We start from the raw sequence: 24,485 nt of genomic DNA, 5'->3' as shown, positions 1-24,485 counted from the left end.
GAGCTGAGGTTTCAAATTCCCCAGTACGGGGATCTTGCCACTAAGCTCTGTCACCTGTGGGAATAATACTGATCCACACGGGCTGCAGCTGATGGCTTGGATGGGGCAAGTGAGCAAATGAGCTTTTGTTGACTTCAAGTCTCTGTCATACTGTCTTTCTGTCAGTTTTTTTCCCAATTTGTCTCTATGGTTGACCTTTGAGATCCAGTCAGGAAGACCTGACAGGCGTGTTTGCACCGTCTAGTACAAGAGCAATTAATGTTTATAACATCTTAATGGCTACGTCCTGGTTTTTCAGATTAACTATTGGAAATGGACTTCCAAATATCACGGTCCCATTTACAAGTCACTGAAATTATTCCTACAAATATAATGTAGTTTAAAATGCAGTTGTGCTACTGGCAGGCTTACATAAGCACAAAGCAGGTGCTCAGTTGTGAAGAAACTTCTAGCTTAAGTTGGTTATACATTATATGAATATTTCTAGGTTTTGTATGTGTACGTATACTAAATCCAGCAAGCTGTTTTTACGCGCATGTAGATTACTGATGAAAAAAATAAGCATCGTCATAATTCATGATTATAACAGGTGACCCCTAAACCATTCTGGAAGTGCAAAAACAGCAGCTCTTCTACTGTCACCTTCTTGTTTGGTTCAATTCTGAGTTACAAATAAGAGTTTACATTTCCTATCAAGCAAATGCAAATTTTGATACTTAAAATCTGTGGTTTATATCTTTCTGATTTTCTAAATCTAAACCTATTTTCTATAATTAAACTATTTTAAAATTTTAATTTTTAAATAAGGACACCTCTTTGGCTATTCTATAACTGTAAGCTCTGGGAGCTGATGATTTTGAGCTCTTGTAGGCTCTTGTGCTTTTTATGGTGTTTTTTTTTGAGGGGGGACTGCTTCCTTTTTACTCTCTTCCTAGTTTTGTTAGTGAAAAGTACCCTTAAAGATGAATACTTGAACACTCCACAAACTCCATGTAAATTATTATCCTGAATGTTTTACTTTCATAGTTGTAATAGAGACAGGGGAAAGCCTGCAATGAGAAACTTCTGTGCTTGGAAGGAAACTGCGTGATTTATAGCAGATGTCAGCAATTTATAAATTCAAATTAGAGTAACATATAAATAGTGACTGTATAGCACTTGCTTTTTTATTACTTTGTGTATGACCTTTTTCAGAGTAGCAATTATTTTCCATTAGTTCAGTTCAATTGGAAAAAACAATGCTTAATGGACTTTGAGTCCTGGGTCACTGGTGATAGAATTAGACAGTTTTCAGATTTATGTAATTGCTGTCATATGCAGCTCCATAATTTGTCACAGCAGCTTATTTCTGGTGGACTTTTACTAGCCACCTCTTCTATGTTTTCCTTGTGCTGTGTGGTAAAACTGTGATCCAGGGCTCCGGAGTGACCTGCGGAGCTGGTTTATGTCTCGACAGTAAAGCGGCTGCCTGTCTTTGACCAGTGAAACTGGAAGCTAGTCCTGGTCCCTCTCCTTCGCTCAGGAGCACAGGTACTCTAGCAACCTCCCATAACCTCCGCTTTCTTGAATATTTCATGGCTGCTTTGTGTTCTTCCATGTCAGTTATGGTTCTGGCATAAATGCACACATTCTTTAACCCATTTGACAGGACCAAATTTAGAAGAGGGGAAGGAAGCAGAAGGACGTAACCAAATGCAAAGTGACCTGTAGCTATTAAAGCAGGGGATGCTGCAGGCAACGTAGGGAAATGTAGTCCTGATAAATGATTAATCTTTATGACTAGAGAAAGGAAATAAACAACATAGTCTCAAAGACCACGTGTGGAAATAAAGCGTGACTTAAAGGAAATAACACGGGCTTAACTAAACTGTGATACATGTTACACAAAAGCATGTTTATTTTCATATGTTGTTCTTTATTCTGTGTTTGTATTCCTTCGTCTACTCTTTTTGTCAGTAGTATCATAGTAGTGTCAGTCATATTATTTCTGTATCTGGGGCAGACATCGAAGTCCCAGGTGTATGCATTTTTGTGGGAATCTTAGGATTCTGTTAAATCTTAAGAGAAAAAAAAAGAATTTACTTTGAAGCAGTTTACCATCCACTCCACCCCTTTTGCCCAGCTCTTCTCCATCCTCCTCCAGTGGAAGTTTCTTTCTTTGTTAAAATGTGTCAGAAGCAAGGGTGAGCTTGTTTCTTCTGTGTTTCGCAGTTGACTATAACAGTATAAATTCGCTTCATCAGCAAGCAGATTTTCTTATGTGTGCTTTTTACAGGGAGTGGTATAGCAGAGAACACTGGTGGCAAATAACTTCTTCAGCTGTCACAGGAAAATTTGAAGAAACCTACCAGAGAGGGAGCAATTTGGGGGCTTCTTCAAGAAATTTTCTAGATATTGTGATACAGAAGTAAAAAAAAGAGTCTGAATATATTCAACCGACAAAGTCAACAGTATATACTCTTAATGTAGGTACTTTTCAAGTACTTTAATGTATAAAGACATTAAGTGTAGCTATTGAACTGGAAAGATAATTAGCAAGAAATTCCTTTCATACAAGGTACGCAGAAAAAAAAAATTAGCTTACCTATATCATTTATGTCAGTTCTTATATCATTCTAAATTAAAACATCCAAAACTTACACAGGTAGCGTAGAAGTTTGAATTTTGCTTCTTTCAAGAAAGTCTGAGTAAAGTACTCTTCTTGTTTGAGCCAGCTTGAGAAAGGAATCAGAGTTCAATGTTGCAACTGATATTGAGGCCCAATTTATTAGTTACTGACAGTATACAAAGACGAAGATGGTAGTTTAAGTTGGTGGGTGAAAAAGCATCCTCATTTACTCAGTAGCTAGTCACTTCTCAGGCTTGTGTGAAGCTCCTGGAAAAGTCCTGAAGATGGGTCTAACCTGGGGAGAGTGAAAGGCTGTATTCAGACTGACAGTGAATTACATAGGAGGTTCTTTTGGGAAAAGGGTATTGTCACAAATTAAACAGATGATATTCTCAACTTTACAGCACTTAGCTTTCATTTAATATTGTACTTACGTGTTAATATTAGTTAGCATGTGTAGTAGGAAGGCAGAATGTTCTGTTCCCTTTTGACATGTAAGTTCAAAGTTTCTTTTACCAGTTGTTACAGAGAATCTCGTTCGTTTATCACGTTTATGCATTTGAGAGTTATTTGTCAGAACCAATCTCACTCCACATCATTTGGTTAAGGTTGATTGCACATGTCAGATTAGAAAGAATGGTAAATATTCTTTTTAGACGAGTAACATTGATTGGTGGCATTTTCTCTTTTACGTAGATTTATATGACCATGTTGTCCTGTCATCTAGGTTCAATAAAGGGCTGTTCTCAATCCCCAATTTAGCTAACACCACTGTACCTAACAGCTCTGAATTAATGTGATTTGTCAGTAGCAATAGGCCACAGTGTTAACCAGAACAAGCTGCTACATCTTATTCTGACTGATCTATGAAACAGCATTGCCCATTTATTCTTTTGCACAACATAATAAACAGTCTCTAGGCTTCTACTTTCATGGCAGGTATTGAGCAGCTGAAACCTTTGCTAATTTACACAATGGTTTATCTTTTCTCCAGTTGACTTCAGGGGCAATTCAAGAAGCTGTACCATGAAAACTAATGAGTTCAAACATACCCATGTGTCACACAACAGAGCAAACGGTGCATACTTTGCCATTAATATTAGTCACAATTAGAAGGTGATTGGGGCACTTGCTGTACAAAAGTGCATGTACTGTATTAGTGTATAAAGAGAATGGTTTGCCATGCTGCAAAGTCATAGATGTATTCCAGACATTTCCAGGAAAATGGACTAGAAAAAAGATTTTTCCCTAACACCATACCTTCTAAATGTTTATACTGTTTGCCTGGGTTCCTGTTTTTTGACCACTGAGTGTAAGAGTGTATGTTACATTTATGCCGTTGCCCCTGTTCATGGTGCGTGGTCAAATTATATCTGTTGTTCTCATGAATATACTTAACTATGAGCCAGCCACCTGCACCATCTCTTAGTATATCTGAAAGTTTCTGTATTGACCCTGTATTACCAGATGGTTTCGTGTTCAGTGAAGACAGTACTGTTGAGTGGTAACTGTGTGAAGGAGGTGTTCCAGGGGGTCACAAGAGCAATTCCTCAGACCTTCAACTTCCTTTGTGTTGCCTGAGGCGTCTCAAATATGAGCAGCATCTGGTCTTCAGGCTGTATAAATTGGTCCAGAAGCCTGCTATCTGTTCCAACTTCTGAAGGGTGCCACAGGTGTGGAGGTACACATCTGGTTAAATGCGTCTGTGAATCAGATCAGGAGATAATGACATCTGCTTTGTTAGCGTACGATGGACATGTGGTAGGAAGGGACAATAATGACACTGTAAACCAGCCACATGATCAACTCAGAAAAAGGGTTAAACACCTGTGATAGATTCAGCTGAGAGGGACAATATTTGTGACATAAGTCTTTTCCGCAAAGATTGTTCTGATCCAAGTATCTACCAAAGGTAGATCTACCAAAGGTAGCATCTGCAAGAAACAGCCACTTTATTTGCCATCTCACCATAGTAATTCTCCTGAGAGGTATTTGTTACAACCTTTTATTTCTTATTGATTTACATATTCACAGAGGTTCCTGGGGTGAAGTTGGGATAAATTGTCACTGCCGTATGTGCGAAGTGAAAAGTATATGTCTGCACTCTTTTATTTTTCATTTCTCAGTTAGATGTGTGCTTCCTTCATGCAAAAGAAAGAAAACCTTAAGAACACATGCTTGTCTGTCTTTCGAAGTCTCTAGAATTAGCTTGTCATGAAATGTAAAACTAATGTGTAGTTGTAAAAGCCACTGCCAGCATTTTCCTCACTACTGGCTGATGGCTAAGTAGATTTAGAAATGAAAGGGGTTATTATAAAGTGATTACTGAATAGCTAGGTATGTCATTTTAAACAAGCAGCTAAAATCTCTGTTGCAGATTCAGAATGTAATCTTGTTTGTATCATTCATACTTAAAATCTGATTTTGATTGTGGAGGAGTAATCATGTAATGTAGGTAATTTGACAAAAATATATCGAATGGTGTTTTTTTTTTCATTCCTTATTTAAATATATTAAAATTTAAATGACTCACCATCCAGAGTATACCTATAAAATGACAACAACGTAAATATTAGATTCAGTTTGCATTGGTTCAGATATAAATTTTACTATAAAGCGAAAAGTTCTTACCAGCTCTCTCATGAAAGAAAATATTGTATGGAAACTAACACGTTAAAAATACTACTAGCTTTACAGGGTGTTACTGATGATTAAAAGGGTGTTATTGATGATTAGACCAATATATCTTGCAGCTGTGAACGTCAGCCTGAAGACATAGGCCTCATGGGATATGTGTAGCCATGAATTGGAGAATAGGATGTGAAAAAGTTAAGGAAACTGTCTCATGCAGGATTATATCACTCATTCGTGTTTCCGTATCCAGTACTTGTAACAATACATTACTAAGAGCTTAAATCCAACGCCTCATCTGGTTTCGAGCAACAGCTACATTTATTTTTGGTAAGTGATGAGCTGATGCCTTGGATGCCTATTAGAATGTGCTTTCAATGAATCCTCTATAGTTGGCTCAATTTCGTGGCTCTTTCCCAAAAAATTACTATATTTTTAGCTTGTATTTCAGCTAGAAATATCACAAAAAGAATTCTCCTAGTGATAAGCTGATATTAGTACTTATCAGCTCCTGGAAAAAGTAGACCTCTACTATATCTCACATTTGAATTTGAGAAACGAGTAAGGATTCAAACTCGCTCATTTTAAGAACTTGGCCTGCTCATTTTACTGCTGTGAGTATGTATTTTACTGTTTTCTGAGCTCCCACATTTTGGAACTAACCACTTCTGGCCACAAAGTACAGAAAAACCTGTTGCGTGCTATGTCCTGCTTGGTTAGAAAGAGACTGAGAATTAGGATTCCATGCCTTTGCTGATACTTTGTATCCTTCAGCAGAGAATTCATTTATTTTAAGCTTCTGTTTCTTTGTATATAAACTAAGAGAAATGCTATTGTCATACAGACACATCAGGTTTAACTACACAATACTTCTGAAGTATATGGTAAAACAAAATCAGTGGAAGCACAATCTTGCATCTAGTTCCAAGCTGAAGAAGAATGGTGTTAGCTATAGTCTTACTGACAACAGGATATTTTGGGAGATGCTAGCTTTTCTCTTTTGCCCAGCAGACTGCTGACATCTCTAGCAGGAAAAAGAGACTGAGTATGAGCGCATGCCCGAAGTGAGAATGTTGCAGTTCGCAGATGCTGGGACGTGGTTTATTCCAGAGACAGAAGACTATCTGTGGTGAGGTTGCCCGGAGATGTGGGGGTTTTGTACTTAAGTCTTGTCCTGTTGACACCTTCTCTCCTTGTGGCACTGTGGATGCTGATCGCGTTAGTAAAGGTGCTGGGGGAAACATATGCAGGGAGCTTATTCCTGCCTCCCAGTGCTCTTAAGTCTGCAATAACTTGGAAGGGTGCAGAAGGGATCCCCACAGGCTACTGCTCAAAGTTAGCATCCTGATAACTTCAGGGTGCATACACCCTTGTGTTCATCTTCCTCCACTGGCATTTTGACTGTGGAAGACAAATCAATGTAATTAAAATTTAAAAAAAAACAAACAAATAATATAATTAAAAAGAAGCCATTTTTTCCAGAATTTGCTCAAAGAAAAACAGGCATAGTGTAGTTTTCAGCACATACATATATATATATATATATGTATATGTGTGTGTATATATATGTATATAAAACTGATTATTCCTTCCTCTTTGGGTTGACTATCATTTCGGTTTTGCTGTCTCATAGTTCTTTCTCTCATTAGTGCTGAAGCTCTGCAGGGCTTGCATCCCAACATTTTTTAAAGTGTCAGTGAATATGTTTATAAGACTAATAGAAGTGCTGCTTTTCTGTAGGAGGCATCTATTTTTGCAGAAGGAGGGACGTGTTCTTTTGGAAATGCTATTAGCAAGTAACTGTGCAAGACTGGTAAGAATTTTAAATACCATCACTTGAAATCTCTCCAGGAGATGCTGAGTATCTTCTGCGGTCATTTTGTTTTACCTAAATAATCTTAGTAACCGTTGCTTTCAATTTCCATGGCTGCTCCATGAAAGGAAGTAGAGATATCCCAGATGAAACCAGTGTTTCAAGTTTTAGAAATTTACAAATTTACAGTTGTTCTTTGCTGCTTTTAACATTTTTGCTTGCTGCTGCAACACGCTGTGTTCTTAGATATGTCAGATGACCAACCTCTATTGTGGGCCTTTTTACTCCAAGGGTTGTTTCTGGATCTTTGACAGCTTTGTGCACAGCACTACCTTAGTCTCAGGTTTCACTTTTAAATGATTGTGACATCAGCAACATCATATTAGCAATTTCATTGTGCTGACTTTATTAATCATTTAATCATTTGTCCCTTTGTTTCTTTGTTTGCCTTCTCTTTGATTCCTTTCTTTTATAGCACAAATACTGGACAGTATGGAAAATCATGAGGGTAAAGCGCCCCTTTTCTTTCTCAAGTCCTAACTACAAAGCAGTTCTTCATATTAACAAATTTGACTGCTCCTTTGGACTTGAGATGCAGTTGTGTAAAACCAATGTGTTTCTATGGACTGAAATAAAAATGTGTCAAAAAGCTGTGAAATTATACCACCCAAAAACTTGCCCGTCGTTTCTTTCCTCACTACACTCTGCAGTTTTTGGTAAATTGGAATTTGAAAAACCCAGATCTGTTACCAGATTTGATAAATCATGTGGTATTTTGAGCAAAGAAAAGCTCTTTTTGAACTTCAGTCTGTTGTTGAAGAAGTCAGACAAAGAATAATTACAGTATAAAAATCACTCCATCATGTTTGAATGTGATCTTTCACAAAACTGTCTGACCAAGTCTGCAAACAACCGCAAATTGTTTGCAGTCATGTGTAGATTGGATATCAAATCAAATCAAATAAGGGCAAGCCAAATAAGTAAAGTATTTTACCCACTTCTTGTTTGGTGTTGACTATAGATGTACAAATCTTGAGATTTGTTTTCTAAAAACAAACTAAACATTGTCACTTTGGTAGCAGCTGGCTCACAGGGCACATAGTCTGTTCCCCTATAGATGAAATGATAAATCCACCCCCATAGGTGAAATGATATTTCATTACCTCATGATCTGTAGCCCTGAGGCATAACATAATATCTGGATTATGTTGTCTCGATAATAGCTGGATAATAATCTGCCAAGGAGCAGCAGAGTATCTGTTTATCTGGAGAACTGTAGAGTGAGTGGAGAAGTCTGGCTTTATAAACTCTACAGGTGGGGTTTTACCAAGTAAGGAGAAACATGGATGAAATATGGCGTGTGTAAATATATATAAAGTAAGAGTTGTATTCTCTGCTGTTTAAAATGTTTAAGTGTTTAATGTTACTGCAGGGAAAAGCAAACTACTTCCCATGTCTCCTCCTTAGCTGTTCTGTTTCGTTCTTCCCTGGAGCATTCTTCTGACTCAGTAAAGTTCACTGACAGCGTGATCACTTTTGCCAGTGCTGATGAACTCTTAAGGCATGTGTTTGACTTAAAACACAAGCAGCCTTGTTTGAAACAGAACACGTCTTAAATTGTCTGCTGAATCAGATGTGGCCCTGATTTAGTGTGTGGAATCAAATCTAAAGTTTGTATGTGCTTATGGTCTCCATCACTGTAGTATGCAAGTGTGATGCCGTGCAGGTGTTTATTAGGTGATATGCAACACCCTCTGATACTGATGCTAGAGTACTATGACTCCTACTTTACTCAGAGGTAATCGATGGGAAAAGATGTTAAGTAATTTGAACAAGACTGCTTGGGCAATCTGTGGCAAAGCTTGTACGTTTAATTATCGGTTAAATTTTGTGTTTAAAAGAGCTGAGTGGATAATATCTTAAATCTCAGATGATTCTGGTTTCATCTTAAATTTCTACATGTTCTTGCTGTGTTTATCCTTTACTTCCCAGGGAAGGACAATAGAGTCCAATCTGGAACGTAAATCAGAAGAATTGTGATTACAGAGCTAAACCACACTAATAGTTTGCCTAGACAAGAAGTAAATTCTTTGCTATTGTTCAGACTACTTTCAAATGGTACCTAACACATACCAGATGCCTGCAGCTACTGGAGTGTCATGGTGTGGCAGAAAATGACCGTGCTGTTCCTTTCTTCATCCCTTATTTCAGTAGGTCTGTGCAGTCTATGGTGAAAAGACAACACTCCCAGTCTGAGTTTTCCTTCTGAACCCAAGTTTTGATGATCAATGGCAGGATGCTAAAAATACACCTAAATGTCTCTGTGATTCTGAAATTGAGTTTCTGAAAAAGCATTGTACTTGCGGTAAGAGGTAAAGTGTGAAGTTCCAGAGAAATGAGCTGTGAATTGCAGCTGCAATGGAAATTGATCCTGTCTGTCAGTCTCTGCTCCATATTCTCAGGAAAACAGAGTGGAGCAGAGAAGGAGCCAAGATCACCGCTTAAATGGGATGCTAAAATGCCAGGGGCGAGAACCAGGCTTGCTGGTCCCTCAGGTCAGAGCTGCAACTGTCAGACTTCACTGCTTGATACCCTGCTGAAGCTGGCAGAAGGAGAGCAGTATGAGAAATGCTGCAGGCACCAGCAGGGGAATTAGTAAGAACTACCTGGCTAAGCTTCAGGCATGACAGGCAGTGCGCTCCTTTGGGAGAAAAATTTCTTCTCTTATGAATTGGTAGGCCTCATTTTCTCCATTCGCCTCGTGATTTGTACCAGTGAGGCATAAGAAAATAGCTGGAAAACTGAGGAGCAACAGTGGCAAAGTTCATCTAGAGAACTGCAGAAGGAGTGGAGAGGTCTGCAGGTGGGCCTTTATAAAGTAAGGAAAAAACAAAAGTTCAGCAAATGGTTGTTGTGGTACGAGGTGTATATGTTGCATAGAATATAATTGTTATGGCATATTAATCTCCTTATTCATCTTCTACTTTAAAAAATGTGATTTCAATTGTGATTAGCACTATAAAATGACACTTTTCTATGTAGCTATCCGTTACCTGATGGTAGCTTACCAGAGCTTACCCAAGGTAACAACAGCAGACCATTGCTAGGATGACAACCTTCGAGTACTGCATGAAGAGTTAGTGCAAGTCTCATGAGCGCAACAGCAGCATCTCTATAGAATGCTTGCTTTTTCAATTAAAGTTGGGAGCTTACCGTGGGAAAGCGTTAAAAAGATCCTGTAGAAAGTAAAATCAACTAAATGAAGTCATCATGCTGTGGTAATTAATTCAGCTTTCCCTTTTAAACCATAGTCATTACCTGTCATTCTTTTTGTGTTGCTTAATAGTTTTCTTCCCCGAGTATCCTGTGTTCTTCATGAAGAGCATATACTTTCCCGTGTATCGGAAGTACACAGATTCCGGTGTATCTGTGCTCTCAGAACCATTAAATATTTTCTTTGGGGTATAGAACGATACCTCCAGAGAAGCCCAGTACTGACTTGATCAAATGGAAGTTTCTTTTTCTATATTTTGTTGCAATAACTGCTATTTTTCATGGCTGTTTTGAGCCACGTGTTTTTTTAACCCCAAAATTCCATTGTTACCTTGACCTTTTTTTTCTGGTTAAAAGTAGACCTGTTTCCCTTTATCTCTTTCCTGCTTACTGTACGAATTAACTGAATTTAACCAAAAATTGTCATGTAGTTGGAGCCTATAGATCTGTTATGACTGAGAACTCAACTATATAGAGCAGATGAGAACTGATATCCTCAGGTCTGTAATCAAGTCATGTCTGAAGAATGAAAGTGTGTTATTGGAAAGAAAAATAAAGCAAATAAAGTAGTGGTACTTCATGAATTAGGTTTATTTGATGAACGAAATAATAAAGAATCATCTATTCCACGAAATATGTCTATTTAGAGAATTTTAAAGTGCGGTTGAGGACACAAACTGGGTAAATTCTTTGGAGTACAGCCCATTATCTTCAGAGGCTCTTTCATGGAGAAACCTCTTTGGAATATTCAACCTCACTTTCTCAGTGGACGTCCCCCATAAACCAGCGGTTATCCCACCTGGTGCATCATATAAGATCTTGCTTTATTTTTCCTTATATGTCTTTCTCTGCTGTATCACAGGGTTTTTTATATCCTACCTCTCCCTTTCTTTTCACTAAGTGCTGTCATTGTCAGATTGACACACTACACTTACCCCACCAAGGGGTCATTAGGGCCCTATCAGTTGCATAATCTCTGAATGAACTGTAAGGAAAAAAAAGATATGAGCTGCTTAGGTATCTGATACTATAGATCACAGAATCAAGTCGGGAACCAAAGCAACCTGGGTATTTGCCTTGTGTGATGAGCTTTATCCTGTGAATATCAACAAAAGCTGTATTATCTCCATCTTTTACAATCTAATCTCTTTTTTCCCTTGACTGTTTTGTTAGAAGTGAAAATGTATCTGTCATTCTCATAGCAATGACTTCAAGATTTAACTAGAGGGCTAACTTGTACTTTTTATTAAGGTAACGGTGACATAAGAAAATCTTCCTCCTGGGCAGAAATCTTGGATAGGTTTTGATCCAGTTTTTTTGTACAGCCACTCGATTTCAGTCTTAAAATGCTACAAATTAGTTTTATGTCTCTAATAAAGTGATTTCTCAGCTCCCCTGTGGATTTTCTGGTGTGCCTACTGTGGTACTAAGCAGACCGTTCTATATTCTTGCAGCTAGGAACTTAGTTCAACTGCTTAACGTTGTATGTCAGGGTCACCTCGATTTTGTTGATTTTCTAGTCCTATTTAGCCCATTCAGATAGATTACAGTTACACAATACCCATCAAATGTCCTTCAGTATTCATAGTTTCACCTAACTGAAGAAATGCTTAGAAGCTGGTATGAAACCAGAAAAAAAGAAAACTCCTTTTTCATTAAACTTATGTTTGAATTACGCAGAAGTAAATGCTTAAGGAAGACATGAAACTCGTAGGACTTGCCAGTCTTTGAGGTCTGTTTCTCATTAATCTTTGTTGTGGCAATAGAAAGTATCCCAAACACAGTATTCTTAGCTGGAGTATCTGAGCATGGAAGCAGGTAAATGGTCTGTAGCGATTTATCCTTGGTGAGGACACTTTTATCAGTCAATCTAGTCACTAGAAAGGAGACCAGGATTAGATCTGTTCATGAATTTGTTTTGCTGTGCCATTTTGTCAGCAATTGGCAAATACTCTGTATTGGTGCTCAGCACTGTTGGGTAGTGGCAATTAATTAAAAAAATTAAAAGAAGCTGGAGGATTAGAAAGCGGAAAAAAATACCCTGCTTTGTAGATGTTAGAGAGAACAAGCAATTTCTTAACACCTTTTCTTCAAGGAGTTAAGATGAATAACATCTTTGAACAATTATTTCAAGCATGCAGGGATTTTATTAAAAAGTAAAAAGATGAAATCCTGTGTAAATTGTTCAGAACATTCCTAGTGAAGACATGTTGATTAATAAACATAAAAGAGGGAAGATGCATATTAATTTGTTTACTTATAAGAGGCTTCTAGCTCATTAAAAGTCTTCTAAGCATTTAACTAGTGAAGCAGTGGATAAAACCAGACATTGTCTTTAATCTTGTTGAGGGCTCCAATATGAAAAAAAAACAGATTATTGCTAAATATGCATAATAGCTCTATTAATGGCAGTGTTTTGAAAATGGGGAAGGTGGGGGGTGTCAACTCAGTGGTTTTGCTGTAATACGGTGGAAATTTGGGTTCACTTCTCTATCTGAATTGCTGGGACCGGTAGGACTGAAGAAAGTGTAACTTCGTCAACACAGTCTTTGGTTCTTGTATATAGAGAGACATAAGTTCTTGGGTATGATTTTATTAGATGTGATTTATGGCTGGTTATCCACTGGGAGTTCTCTAGGAAAGCACAGATGCAGTAGGATATCGGCTGATGTACGTCCTCTGTGTTTCTTTCGATTTTTTAGCTAAACTACAACTACAAAATTAGGTATTTGCACTGTTTATTTTAGATGTGGTAAAAAAGAAAAAAAAAAGACAGACAGAAGGTATTAACAACTAATGTTTATAGGAAAAGAACCCTATGGACTATTTTAAAGAAATTGGAATATTAACTTTATGTCCTGGCCAAATAGAGATTGAGTAATTGCATTCAGTCTAACTTAAATGAATAAGAAATAGCTGAAGAACCACCTGACACTTTTTCTCTGTATAAACAGTCCTGGGAGAAAATCACCATGTATTTGCAAGTTTTCCCTAAAATTACCTTTTCTCTTTAGATACTTGTTTTGTAAAGTTTTTTGCTCTGTAAGTCTTAACACAAATTAATTTTTAAAAAAATATTTATTTTTTGCAAGCAACAGATAGGTAAGATGTAAGCGTTACTTAAACTGTATCATGCACTTTGAGCTTAAGCATAAAAACTTTCTGGTATTTCATTTACTCTTCATTTTTCATCAGACACCTCTCTCTCACACTGTTTTTTCCTGATTTTTCAGAGAAAGCAATGAATTTCTGTTTCTGCTTATGTGTCGTATTTATAGAACTGTGTAACTTCTTATTACTCATGTGACTTACTATTATAATACGGATAAATAATCATACCCGAATTATGTTGGTAATTTTGCAGATCCAATGCGTGGGCCACGAAAACTAGAGGTTGTGGAGATCAAATCTAGACAAATCACTATTTGCTGGGAACCATTTGGATATAATGTCACACGTTGCCATCGATACAACCTCACAGTCCACTACCGTTACCAGGCTGGAGGGCAAGAGCAAGTGAGAGAAGAAATAAGCTGGGATACAGAAAGTTCACATCCCCAGCACACAATTACTAATCTATCACCATACACAAATGTCAGCATCAAATTAGTACTAATGAATCCCGAAGGACGAAAAGAAAGCCAAGAACTTGTAGTACAAACTGATGAAGATGGTGAGTTTTTGTATTTACGTGTACGCATACATTGTATATGCATACTACCTGACAGTCAGTACACTTTTCTGTATAAGTGCATGTTCTACTTTCACTAAAATCTGTATCAGATTTTCCACCAACTTCACCAATTTTAAGGCAGTAAAGGGTCCATTAAAAGTGTTATAATGATCTTTTAGGTAACCCATAACATCACACATCATTTAATCATTTCTTCGTTAAACTCATAACTTGTGCTTGAACTGTGTTCTGCCTCTTAAAAGTTCCAGTATCAGTTTGCAGAAATTTCACGTGACTGTCCATAGTATCATCATGTAAGCTTTTCTATTGGGTGATATGCTCAGCATTAAATATTTGTTCACCTTTCCAGAACACTCTGTGCTGACATGTAGCCCCTTGGTGCCCTCTACAAGTGTGCCTTAGGTTTTTTTGACCTTGCTTTTACCCATTCTAAAATGCATGCCGTTAAAAGAAACCTTACCAAATGGCTGGCATTGCCTTATATAACAGATCCGTCCTCCTCCCATTTTTATCATCTGCAATCTGCACAGGAATGGCTTCATGCTTTCTTCCAGATCAATGATAGATTTACTGCAAACATGTTGTAAAGATTTCTAGAAAAAACTTCAGCCATGATGAGCTCTGCTTATAATTCTTGAAGTCTGTCATTTAAACCTATTAAATAATTGAATATGTGCTGTATTGGTTTTGTGTAGTACTAATTTCTAATGAAAATATATGAGGGAATAAATTAAACAATTTAGGAATGTGTAGTCACTAATGCAACAGATTTGACAAAGCATAGCTAACAAAAAATTGGTTTATTAGAATTAATTTTGCTGTCATGCTCTAATTTTGATTCATTTCAATTATAGGATGGCAAAGCTAAAGACCTTATTGTTATCTAGGCTGTTTATGTATTTTCTCTAAAATTTTATGTAGCATTTTCTTATTCCTGGCCCTCTGGAACTTTATGTTATTCCAAGATCTATATTAAAAATCAATATCAGTGGTTGAGAGAATACATTGGACAAAAATTATAACTTTTTAGTATACCATGCACTTTCAGTAAGGTACATAAATATGGATGTAACACAACAGAGTATGCTGACCCAAATAATCATCATAACTTTTTGAATCACACAATCATATAGGTTGCAAGGGACCTCCAGAGCTCATTTAGTCTGACCTTTTGCTCAGAACAGATAGTGAGAGCAGATTATTCAAAGTCTTGTACAGTTGAGTTTTGAGTATCTCCAAAGATGGATATCCTACAACCTCTACAGGTAACTTCTGCCAGTGTTTGACCTCCCTCATGTCATAACTGCTCAGTTTATGGCCTTCAGATAATTTTAGAGGGTTACCACAGTGTTTTGCTATGCTTCCAACTTCTTTACACTATATTTAAGTCTTCTCCCTTTACACATAAGTCATTAACCCCATGATTCCAAACGAATTTCGCCAGTTCTCTCCTACTTGGAAGCAAGGTTTAGTGCCCAGACTTAAGGTTGTGCTAAAGGCGTAATCTTACTGGTCCATAAAGGACTGGTAAGCAAATTCAGAAACAATCACCTGTGTCCTTGAAGCTTCCCCTTGGCTAGAGCAATGGACTCTGCGGAGAGCTATGGAGAGGTGATTATGAAAGTCTCAAACTGTGTGAACTCCCAGACCAACAGCATGGAGCAGTAGGAGGAGGATAGTGCTCTACCAGACCTAGCAATGGGAAGGAGTCACCGGATGTCTTGCTTGAAGATCTTCCTATTCTTTAACCGTTCAGCTAAATCTCAATAAGGGGTCTGAGAAATTATTTCAACCACTGCAGAAGGTAGTTTCTCTAGCCTGTGGAAAGTGCTAAATGTATCTTCTTACTGGATTTTCACATGCAGTGAAAGGTGCCAACCCATCAATGCCTATTGCCTCACAGCAGTCCCACATTTTTCAGGATTTTCTTTTCACATTTCTTTGCAAGTGTTGTTACAAAAATAAAATCGCAGATACCTATCCATGAGCTGTTTACACACTTCCTTGTCTGAAAACTGTGTAGAGGTTGGCTTGGGAATTGTTGCAGAATGAACAGAAAACAGAAGTCGATACGTTAGAGTAGTTGACATGCCTTTTGTCAGAACCTTCTGACATCCCTGACTCTTCAGAGGTCATTCTCATAAATTAAGAGACTTCAAGAAAAATGAATAATGTCAGATTTTCTGTTTGGCTGCTTCATAATTTCCCTATGTTCACCCTGTTGGTAGGTCTTCAGGCCTAATATCAGTGAGCATCATTGTTCTATGCAACATGCGACTTGTCTTTCCAAGCTAACCATTCTAGTTCAGTTTGTTGACACCATATGTTGTTATTTCAGTGCTTGTCCATTTTCATATATGAATGTTTAATATGTTTTTCACTATGGGACAGTAACAATATTGATAAGTAGGTGTCACGAGTAGGTTTTATTTACAAGAATTTATATTTGTCCTTTATTTTCATCAATAGTGTTTTATGGGAAAAATGTGATGCTCACTACACTTACACTGAAGGTGACATATATGTTTCCATTGTTCCATGTTTCTGTATGTTCCATGTAACTTTCCACGTATAATGACACTATCTTGTTAAATTAGTCATTCTCCTCCTCAGCTACCCTGGCCTTTGCTTCAGTCTTGGGGAAATAATAGTGGGATGGTTTTTATGCCTCAACAGCGCAAATATTAAGCAGAGTGTCTCCTTCTGAAATTTTTCTCAAAACAGCATTTTTTCCTTTTTTTAATCTGTTAGTCCCGAGTGCTGTGCCACTTGAATCCATTCAAGGGAGCACCTTTGAAGAGAAGATTTTTCTTCAATGGAGAGAGCCAGCGCAAACATATGGTGTGATTACTTTGTATGAGGTACCTAGCATTTTGCTATGTTTTAATTTTTATGTATAGTTTTGATTTTCAAAAGTGCATAATTAGTAAGAAAATTTAATTTTTTTTCCAGTTTATGTAAAATGAATCTTCTTTTTGAAGATAGTAACACTTACAAAGTAATGAAGTCAAATACATAATGTAGGAGTGAATTGTGCAGGACCCAAAATGTTCTTGGATTATCAGCTTTAAGGAAACTGCTATATTTAGAACTATGTGATGTAGCATTCTATCTAGTAATGTGGATCAAACATTTAAAAGATTGAAAGACATATCTTAGTGAATTTTTGAACAAATAGGAGACATAACACAGTGGTGACAGTCAACATCACATTTAGATAAGACTCATTACAGGAAGCCTATTGTAGTAGAAACAAGCAGGCATAATTAAAAAAAATCTACATTTTTAAAATGCAAATTCAACAAAATTGTATGTTGTTAGATGTCTAAAAATCACTGCTTTTCATCATGTAGAACCTCTGCCTTTTAGAAAATTTGACAAAAGACTGCACAGATTAAGCTGTCAGACAGTAATCACTGTTAAGCTTCTTACCTGACCTTACTACAAAATTGGTATTGAAATGCTTTGTTTAAAAAAACCCACCTAAACGAGAGTTGGTGTAAAAGAAAAGTTAAATTGAATGGTAACCTATTGATACTGTTTTGAAAACGACTTTATTGTAAGAGGATAAAATGTTATGAAAAGGTATGAATTGATTTTTTATGAAGCTAACTGCTTTCCAAGTAGTTCAACAGTTGCCTACTTTCAGGGATCAGAATGTTTTAGTTAATATGTTAAGGTTTTTATTGATGTTAGTCTTTATGTACATAGGAACACACAGTGTGAATCATCTTTCTACTTAGGAACATTCATGCACGTCTGATTACATTCCTGAGGAATATATGCACAGAGCCACTCGCTCACTCCCCCTAGTTGGAATGAGATAAAGACTGTTTAATAAGTAAAGTAAAAGCCGCATGCACAAGCAAAGCAAAACAAGGAATTCATTCACTGCTTCCCATTGGCAGCCATCTCCAGGAAACAGGGTTCTATCACTCATAACAGTTACTTGAGAAGACAAAATGCCATCACTCCAAACAAACCCCCCTTCCCTCTTCTTTCCCCAGTTTTATATACTGAGCGTGACATATGGTATGGAATATCCCTTTGGTTAGTTGGAGTCAGCTGTCCCAGCTGTGTCTCCTCACAACTTTTTGTGCACTCCCAGCCTACTCGCTGGTGGGGTGGTGCGAGGAGCAGGAGAGGCCTTGACCTGTCTCAGCAACAACCAGAAAGAGAGAACTGTGTCTGTTTAGCCTGGAGAAGAGAAGACTGAGAGGGGATCTTATCAATGCTTATATATATTTAAAGGACGGGTGTCAAGAGGTTGGGGTCAACCTCTTCTCAGTGATGTCCAGTGCCAGGATAAGGGACAACAGACACAAGCTAGAACACAGGAAATTCCATCTCAACGTGAGGAAAAACATCAGTGTTTTACCAACACTGTTTTCATCCCAAATCCAAAACGTAGCACTATACCAGCTGCTAGTAAGAAAGTCAACTCTATCCCAGCCGAAACCATGGCAACTGTATACGTGCAGTTCATTCTTAGATGTATATACATACATAACTCCATCAGCTGTAATGGGAGCTGTAAAGGTGTATTCAGAGATGGAAAAGAATAGCTTGGCCAGACTTACTAAGGTATTCAGGACTGTGCAAGTCTCTGAACATCAAAAGAACCTAGCATTCCAACAATGAAGAGAATATTGAGAAGAAAATACAATGCTGATATCTCCTTATACTGCTTAGGTAATACACCTCAAAGCAGAGACAGAGGGAGCAAGGCAATCAGTTAGATCAGAAACTTGATTTAATTAATTTTTAAGTAAAAGATACCAACAGACTGAGGCAATCAAACCATCCCTTGTTTTAAAGATGCCAACTCAGTCCAGTCAGGTAGCTAAATATGAACACACACCTACTTGCTGAAAGCGTATTTTTCAATACTTTTTCTGCCCTGATGTTTGCTTATAAGCCTAAAATATATCACAAAGATTTTATAAATATGACTGGTAAACTACCTGGAGGCCAACAAATATACGCAATGAATCACACGGACATTTTACCTGTTTTAAACATATACTTCAGGTGAAACATAGAAGTATACTTCAGGTATATTTTAGCTAACCGAAGTAGCTCACAGGATAAAATCCAGACAAGTTAGATTATATTTAGGTACCTGTATTTTATAGGTTGATTTAGACTATCCGTCATGTCTCAATAGGCACCTTTCCAGCTGATCGTTGTGCTGTCAAGGTAACGCATCCAGCACAGCTCCAAATCACCCAAGATTGAGAAGTGAGGTGTCTAGGTCCTGCCTATGCCTTGGTGCAAGCCAAAGCTAAGATAAAGAGGCATCTAAGCCTGCCTTGTCTGTGCGTACATCAACAATTCTGATCTAAAAAGCTTAGCCACTAAACCTGCTCTTATAAAAACGTATGCCATATTTGGTATTTTCATGAAAACTATGGTGTTCATAGCATTCACCTTTCAGAGAATGGCCTAGCAGATGAGCACTAACCTAGTAAAGGGGAGGCCTGGGTAGGGGACATTTCGGCTTGAGAGATTCCCCAATTCATGGTAACCTGCCTTGCCAAGGGAGCGACTCAGGCGCAGAGCTGAAGCAAGGGGTGAATGCTCCTTCCATTCACCTGTTACCCGCCGCTGGGCTGTACACAACCAGGGGTGAAAAAATTGTAGTGCTAGATGGAAAACAAGTACGGAGTGCCAGGTACTTCAGTCTAGAGTTGAAGATACACAGCTTGAGTGAGGGAAAATTGCAAGTATGTAAGCCTGAGACCTAGGAGCAAGGTTGCTCCTTCCAGGGCAAGCGCTTCAGCTGATGGCTGTTTCTTATAGGGGCAGCCTGAGGACTACAGCAGCAGACACCTTCTTTCAGCATGCGGTCCCAGGGTCTTGATCCCAGCAGAACTTAATAAGTCCCAGTGAACTTAATATGCAGTCCTGAGTCTGCATAGCTGCACCGAGAGAGAAAGCTCAGTCTCACCTCTGTGTCTGGCATTTCCTACTCTGAGTACCTAAATTTCTATGTTGTTAAAAATCTCATAACTTAGTCTGTTTTCTGGGGCCAGGCATTTGTTTTTAGTCCCTGAAGGAAACAGTCTTTTAATATATGTGCTGGGAAAAACTGTGTGTTGAAGTCTCAAGTATTAGAGTATTCATTGCTATTGTGAAATTAAGTGCAAATCCAATTGTTTTACCAATATTTAAAGGAAAAACCCTTTAGATGAAGAAATGACATAATGACAAATTGTTGCATTTTGCTCCTCTATTACAAGTACAGGTCCACAGTTGTAGGAATAAAGGGATTAGTTCTTTGGGCAAGGTTTCACCTAAGTTTGATAAAAATAGTCAACATCCAGAGAAAATTACCCTCATGCCTTTTTTTTGTCATCACTGCAAAGCTGAACTGGCATTAGCAATGGTGGACATAAGAAACGCGTTAAAAAAAACCAAAAGTAACAGTCTTACAAGTAGGAGTGAAATACAGAAACAGTGCAAGTTCAATTTGAAAAGGCAAAACGCTTCTTTTTTTCATGTGTTCTGCATGATCCATGTAAGAACTTATTTCATTACAGAACGTCAGCCACTTAGCTTCTAATAACTAAACACTGCAAAAAAAAAATTAAGACTCTAACATAGGCTGCAGAATCTCCAATAGCCTGATATTATTTTCAATAGAATTAAGTGAGATTTTGGAAAATGCAGTTACGAATCATAGAAATATAGAAAACAGAGTTAAAGGGAGCTTCAAGAGGTCATTTAGTTCACATATCTGCGGCAGAACAGGATCAGCTGTGTACAAAACATAGTTACGAGATAGTTGTCTAACCTGTCTTTTAAAATTTGCAAAAAAAGTTCTGACCCACTCTCCCACAAGCAGACAGAACAGCACTTACCATCCATCAGGCAGATTCTTTTGCACAATATGTAAACTTAATTTCTTTACTGATAAAAGTTCTGATATTTGCTAGTGTAATCTTCTGTCTTCTGTTATAATTAGGAAAGCTAGTTGAGCAGTTTTTAAGGCACTTTCAGTTCAATTTATGGATGAAGAGTTGTAGAGGATCTTCCTGTATGTACTGCAATAATGTCAGGGTTTATCTAGATGGTATCGAAGTTTTTATTACTAATTTTCAGCACTTTATTGATGTTATATTAGATGGGTCATATAAAAATCAATTTTCATTAAGTCAGAGGTTTTAGAAGATTGCAAGTGTTTAAGGTAATGTGTAATGCCAACGCTTAGATGTTTCTATGTATTGTTTTAAGTGCCTTCTTAATTATAATGATACAGAATAAATATAGCAAAAAGAATGTCAATTATCACTTTATATAATAAGAGTGTTGGAATTATCCGCATACAAATGAAACTTTGAAAGTAAAAAGGAGGGATGAATCATTTTTACTTTTTAATTTTTTAATGGATTTCTTATTTTTAAATTCTCATTACAGTGCATGGAAATTAGTAATTAATAGAAGAAATCTGGATCAAGTTTTACTGTGAACTTATATTAACATTTCTAATGAAAACTAAAAATACTGTTTGAATTAAAGAAGGAACTGAGGATACAATATACAGTCTGCATATATTACTTAACATTTTATCTCTCCTTTCCTCCAAATGAAAATCTGACCTAGGTACAATATAATAACCTGAAAATTTCCAAATTAGCAATTACAATAGCTAAGCTGCAGACTAAAATACAAGCTTTACCCACTTTCTGAAAAATTTGCCTTAAGCTGCCCTTATCATCTTTTAAGGATAATCTTATTCAGAGCAAAGTGTAATTTTAGTCAAGTCAGCTGGAACTGGGGGCTACATCTTTTGTTATTCACGTATCTGTTTTTACCTGGTTGTTTTGGTTTTGTTATTGTTGCTGATCAAAACCGACAGTAAGATGAATTCAAAAAATGACACTGGTAAAGCCAGCATCTTGAAAGAATTAATGTAAGCCTGAACCCATCCTTTAGAGTTGTAATCTAGCTGCCTCTAAGTCTCTGTATCTATAAAAGTAATAACTCATAGCAGTTATGGCTAAGTTTCTGTGTCCTTTCATGGGATTCGGGATTTGAAGAGTATATGAGAGTAAGATAGCTTATCATAAAATGTCTGACAGCGCATACATCAGAAGGGTTTACTGGATAAAGATGCAATCTCTGTCCATCTGCTCAAGGCAGTTTATAACTTTCTTATTCTTTTGCAGATCACCTACAAAGCAGTCAGTTCCTTTGACCCAGAAATAGATTTATCCAATCAAAGTGGACGAGTCTCAAAGCTAGGAAATGAAACGCACTATCTCTTTTTTGGACTGTATCCTGGCACAACCTACTCTTTTACCATAAGAGCCAGCACAGCTAAAGGCTTTGGACCTCCAATCACAAATCAGTTCACCACTAAAATATCAGGTACTTGATTAAAGAATATCGTTGTTTGCTTATGATAATGACATGGGTAATTCTTTTCTTGTTTGCTTCTTCTTTAGGATTTAACAAGCAGTAAATTGAAAAAGTAAAATACATGTTTATCCTTGAAGATGTCAAAGTGACATACATTAACATACCTGAAAAACTTCCAAGTGCTTAAATATCATCTCGTACTTGGAAATTCCTATTCACAACTGTAACTTATCACCCAAGAAGCCCTATGAATTACGTGCTTGCAGTCGGTGCCAGCTGCTATTGCAACATTTAGCATAGGGTTTTTTGGACGTGAGGATGAGGGTTCCATTCAGAGCTTAGTCAGCCTTGACATGATTCTAAATTAGTACAGTAACGGTGCTGGAAAATCTCTTTAATGAGCCATGAACAATTGAGAGTAGAGCAGAAATACTATATGTCTAGTACTCGCTTAGAAAGTGTAACTAACTGCCAGCCTGCGTATGTTCCTGGCAGGCGTGTGGACTGAAGTGGTTATGAAACTGCATTAGACGAGAACATCAGGACTGGTGGTTTTCAGATAACAGCAGCATGACTCTGTCACTTCTGCAGATCCACGAGCAGTATTTTAAAGCCCTCCCAGAGGCAGAGGAACACTTCATTTCTCCAGCTGATGGGATGCGATACTATTACATACTCTGAAATGCTTATGTAATTGATGACAAAATGTTTTGCAAAGTTGCAGTTGAAATCCCTTTACTCTTCACTTTTCTACAGTCTTCTTGGGAATTAAACTGACAGTTGAACTGTGAGGCCTTGATAATATTTACAGAAAATTACCTTATCTATTTGTGGTCAACTTTGCTTTTCAGAAAGGATAAAGAAAGACATTTGGGTACAAAATATTCTTTCTCTTTTACTCTCATTCTCTGTACTTTTCCCCGTCACTCATTTTCTGTCTTCACTGGAGTGAAAAAAAAAACAACAACAAGTTTTGATCAGAAATACAGCAATTTCTTTTTTATTTTCATAGGAAAAGGCAATTAATGCGAGGTGGAAATTATTGCCAATACAAGTGTCGGTAGAGATAAAAAAAAAAGTCGTTAATTTTCACGTTAGAAAATTATTCTTTATGGAAAGTCTAAACATGATTAACACTGGTCTGTAATGATGAGGTTCATTTTCCGTCCCCTTTCCTATACTGAGCAGAAACTTTATCAGAAATCAACTTCTGACATAGCCAGACTTGCTATGAGTGAGGATGGCAGAATCAGCCTTATTAGAATGAGGAAGGAGGGAGACTATTGAGCGCGAAGGAGAATCTGGGCATTTGGCAACAAAGCTGGATCTTACGTTGTTGTTCTTTTCTAAAGGTGACATGTCACCAACTAAAACTCATTGAACAGATACTGCGGGCATGAGACTAACCTCCGAGCTACCACGCGGCGAGGTTCTGCAAGCCGTCTTGTGTGCACCCCGCTCTCTCATGACTTCATGTTAGTCTCTGTACTAACAGGGAATGTTTATGACTTGTCTTTGGGTAGTTAAAGCCAGTCTTTGGATGAATTTAAAATAGAAGCAGAATGCATACTTTTCTTAGCGTCATTGAAAAATCACAACTGAAATTTTAGCTTTTGAATATGGTACCCTCTTTGCAGTGCCGTGGGCTTGTGATCTCATTGTCTCACTTTAAGGCTTTGAGGCTCTTCATGTGGCCACTGCTGTCCATATTGGAGAGATGTGAAATGAAAATGCTGAACATTTATGGATGAAACGTTTCACTGTTTTTTAGAACAGATGAGGTGGCAACAGTGCAGTCAGACCAATTTCTGAATTGAGTCATTGTATTTTAATTTGTCTGACTCTAGACTGCATTTTCATTTGAATAAAATACTCTTAATTTCCTGTCTTAAGTGTTTGAGTAGTACTATTCTGTACTGTAAATAGTTGCCGTGTTTTATTCTACAGTTGTGTGATTGGCACTGATGGATGAAGTGATCTGTATGTAAATATGTATTACCAGAAGCAGAGCTTGTAACAGGGCCTGCTATCAAAATTGATGGGCACTCTATTAGAAGACTGTTTTCTGTTTCATGTAACTGTGAAAAGTTATCTGTGTGGGC

The 24,485-nt window shown here is 37.4% G+C and overlaps 1 protein-coding gene across 11 annotated transcripts in view; it reads left to right on the top strand.

Moving 5' to 3' along the window:
- Positions 1–24,485, top strand: part of PTPRM (protein tyrosine phosphatase receptor type M) — a 481,345-nt gene that overhangs the window by 244,975 nt on the left and 211,885 nt on the right. For all 11 annotated transcript variants that reach the window (XM_063326582.1, XM_063326581.1, XM_063326579.1 and 8 more), the window contains exons 8-10: positions 13,690–13,998; positions 16,771–16,880; positions 22,191–22,392. In XM_063326582.1, the coding sequence (XP_063182652.1) occupies positions 13,690–13,998; positions 16,771–16,880; positions 22,191–22,392 (621 nt within the window). The remainder of the gene's footprint in view (positions 1–13,689; positions 13,999–16,770; positions 16,881–22,190; positions 22,393–24,485) is intronic.

Source organism: Chroicocephalus ridibundus, chromosome 2 (assembly GCF_963924245.1).
Source record: "Chroicocephalus ridibundus chromosome 2, bChrRid1.1, whole genome shotgun sequence".
NCBI lineage: Eukaryota > Metazoa > Chordata > Aves > Charadriiformes > Laridae > Chroicocephalus > Chroicocephalus ridibundus.
Note: the sequence above shows the minus strand (reverse complement) of the source record. Positions and strands in the feature narration are given on the sequence as shown.